The following is a 1,987-nucleotide window of genomic DNA, read 5'->3' as shown; positions in this document are numbered from 1 at the left end:
CGCTGATGTGGAACTTTCTTCTCCTCCTGCAGGAGGCTATGGCGTGGACTTCTCTCAGCCCTCTGATGACGTCTCTGCTGGAGTGTCCCTAGTGGCCAAGAAGGTCCTGGAGCACGGCGTGACCTCCTTCTGTCCCACCCTGGTGACGTCGCCGTCTGCCGTCTACCATAAGGTGGCTTATCTGAGCTGGAGCTGATCCCACAGATGAAGCTTCTGGATTTCAAATCCAACTCTGTCTGTTTTTCAGGTTCTGCCTCAGGTTCAGGTTCACGATGGAGGAAAACATGGAGCTGGAGTTCTGGGTAAGATTGGCTTCAACCCCAGCAGATGTTCTCCATCTTTACAGAACCGCCCTGAAGGTTCTTCTTGCTCATTGTTTTCATCAGAACTCAGACTGGTTTGATACCCAGACCAGGTGTAGCAAGCAGAACTGGATCCAGAACGGTCCAGAACCTTCAGGTTGAAGCTCACTGAGGGGAACCTCATGGGACCACTGTAGCTCTGATGGGTCATTACCAGCTGACCTGGTCCTGGAGCTCATGGGCATAATAATGACCCGGTTCTGACCCGGGTCAGGAGATTGCTGGATCTTCTCCTCCTTCTGTATAACACCTCCGAGATCCAAATTCTGCTGCTTCTGGTTCAGTCCTGCTTCACAGTTGAAGGTACTGAGAAAAGGTTCCGGTCTGATCGGTCAGGTTCTGGTTCTGGTCCAGTCGGTCTGGTCCTGTTCGGATTCTGGTCCTGGTCCGGTTGGTTCGGTTGGTCTGGTTCTGGTCCAGGTTGTCTGGTTCTGGTCCAGTCTGTCTGGTTCTGATTCTGGTCCTGGTCTAGTTCTGGTTCTGGTTCTGGTCTGATTCTAGTCCTGGTTCTGATTCTGGTCTGATTCTAGTCCTGTTCTGGTCTGATTCTGGTCCTGGTTCTGGTCTGATTCTACTCCTGGTTCTGATTCTGGTCTGATTCTAGTCCTGGTTCTGGTCTGGTTCTGATTCTGGTCTGATTCTAGTCCTGGTTCTGGTCTGGTTCTGGTCTGATTCTGGTTCTGGTCTGATTGTGGTTCTGGTCTGATTCTTCCTGGGTTCTGCAGGGTTCCACCTGGAGGGTCCGTTCATCAGCGCTGAGAAGAAAGGGGCCCACCCGGAGCGGTACCTGCGGACCTTTGGTTCTGGAGGGATGGAGGACCTGATGGAGGCCTACGGCAGCCTAGAGAATGTCGCCATGGTGACGCTGGCTCCAGAGCTGCCCAACAGCCAATCGGTGGTCAGGAAGCTCCACCAGCAGGGCGTGACTGTGTCTTTAGGTGATTTCTGACTCTGGGTTCTGGTTCTGGTTCTGGTTCTGGTTCTGGTGTGTGACATGCAGCGGCTGTTTGCAGGTCATTCGGTGGCCAACCTGTCGCAGGCTGAGGACGCCGTCCAGAATGGAGCCTCCTTCATCACGCATCTCTTCAACGCCATGTTGCCTGTGAGTCCTGATCCATCAGAACCGAAGGCCGGGTCAGAACCTTAAACACCCATTGATCAAATGTTCCGTCTGTTTGGACCAGTTCCACCACCGTGACCCGGGCATCGTGGGACTCCTGACCAGCGACCGCATCCCAGCAGGAAGGACGGTGTTCTACGGGATGATCGCAGACGGGATTCACACCAACCCGGCCGCCCTGCGGATCGCCCACAGGGCGCATCCATCAGGTTCTGACCCACCGGGCTCCGGCGGGCCCGGATCACCGAGCATGTGCAAACAAACATTAGATCATCTGGAAAAAATAACCTTCATCAGAACATTAACCCACTTGGACGGGTCGTTGCCCACAGTGACATCACGGAGGGGGCGGAGTCCAACCATAAACTCCCCCGGCGCTGCCTGGTTGGTCTCTCAGAAGCTTTGGGTCAATCTGAGCATCTGAAGCTGCAGCCGTCTGTCAGCGATCCATAGTCCTGATGGCGCCGGCGTTAGAGAGGGTCGGTCCAGGTCACCGCTGCTGCTC

The 1,987-nt window shown here is 54.8% G+C and overlaps 1 protein-coding gene across 1 annotated transcript in view; it reads left to right on the top strand.

The window, feature by feature from the left end:
• The window catches only part of amdhd2 (amidohydrolase domain containing 2), a gene marked incomplete at its 3' end in the record, with an annotated part of 7,776 nt that overhangs the window by 3,155 nt on the left and 2,634 nt on the right, over nt 1-1,987 (top strand). The window contains 5 exon segments of the mRNA XM_015369389.1: nt 33-172; nt 248-302; nt 1,088-1,300; nt 1,376-1,464; nt 1,547-1,734. Coding sequence (XP_015224875.1) covers nt 33-172; nt 248-302; nt 1,088-1,300; nt 1,376-1,464; nt 1,547-1,734 — 685 coding nt within the window.

The sequence above is a fragment of the Cyprinodon variegatus genome, unplaced genomic scaffold (genome assembly GCF_000732505.1).
Source record: "Cyprinodon variegatus isolate N-32 unplaced genomic scaffold, C_variegatus-1.0 Scaffold3319, whole genome shotgun sequence".
In the NCBI taxonomy this organism is placed as follows: Eukaryota; Metazoa; Chordata; class Actinopteri; order Cyprinodontiformes; family Cyprinodontidae; genus Cyprinodon; species Cyprinodon variegatus.
The sequence above is the reverse complement of the archived record's forward strand: the minus strand, read 5'-3'. Positions and strand labels throughout refer to the sequence as shown.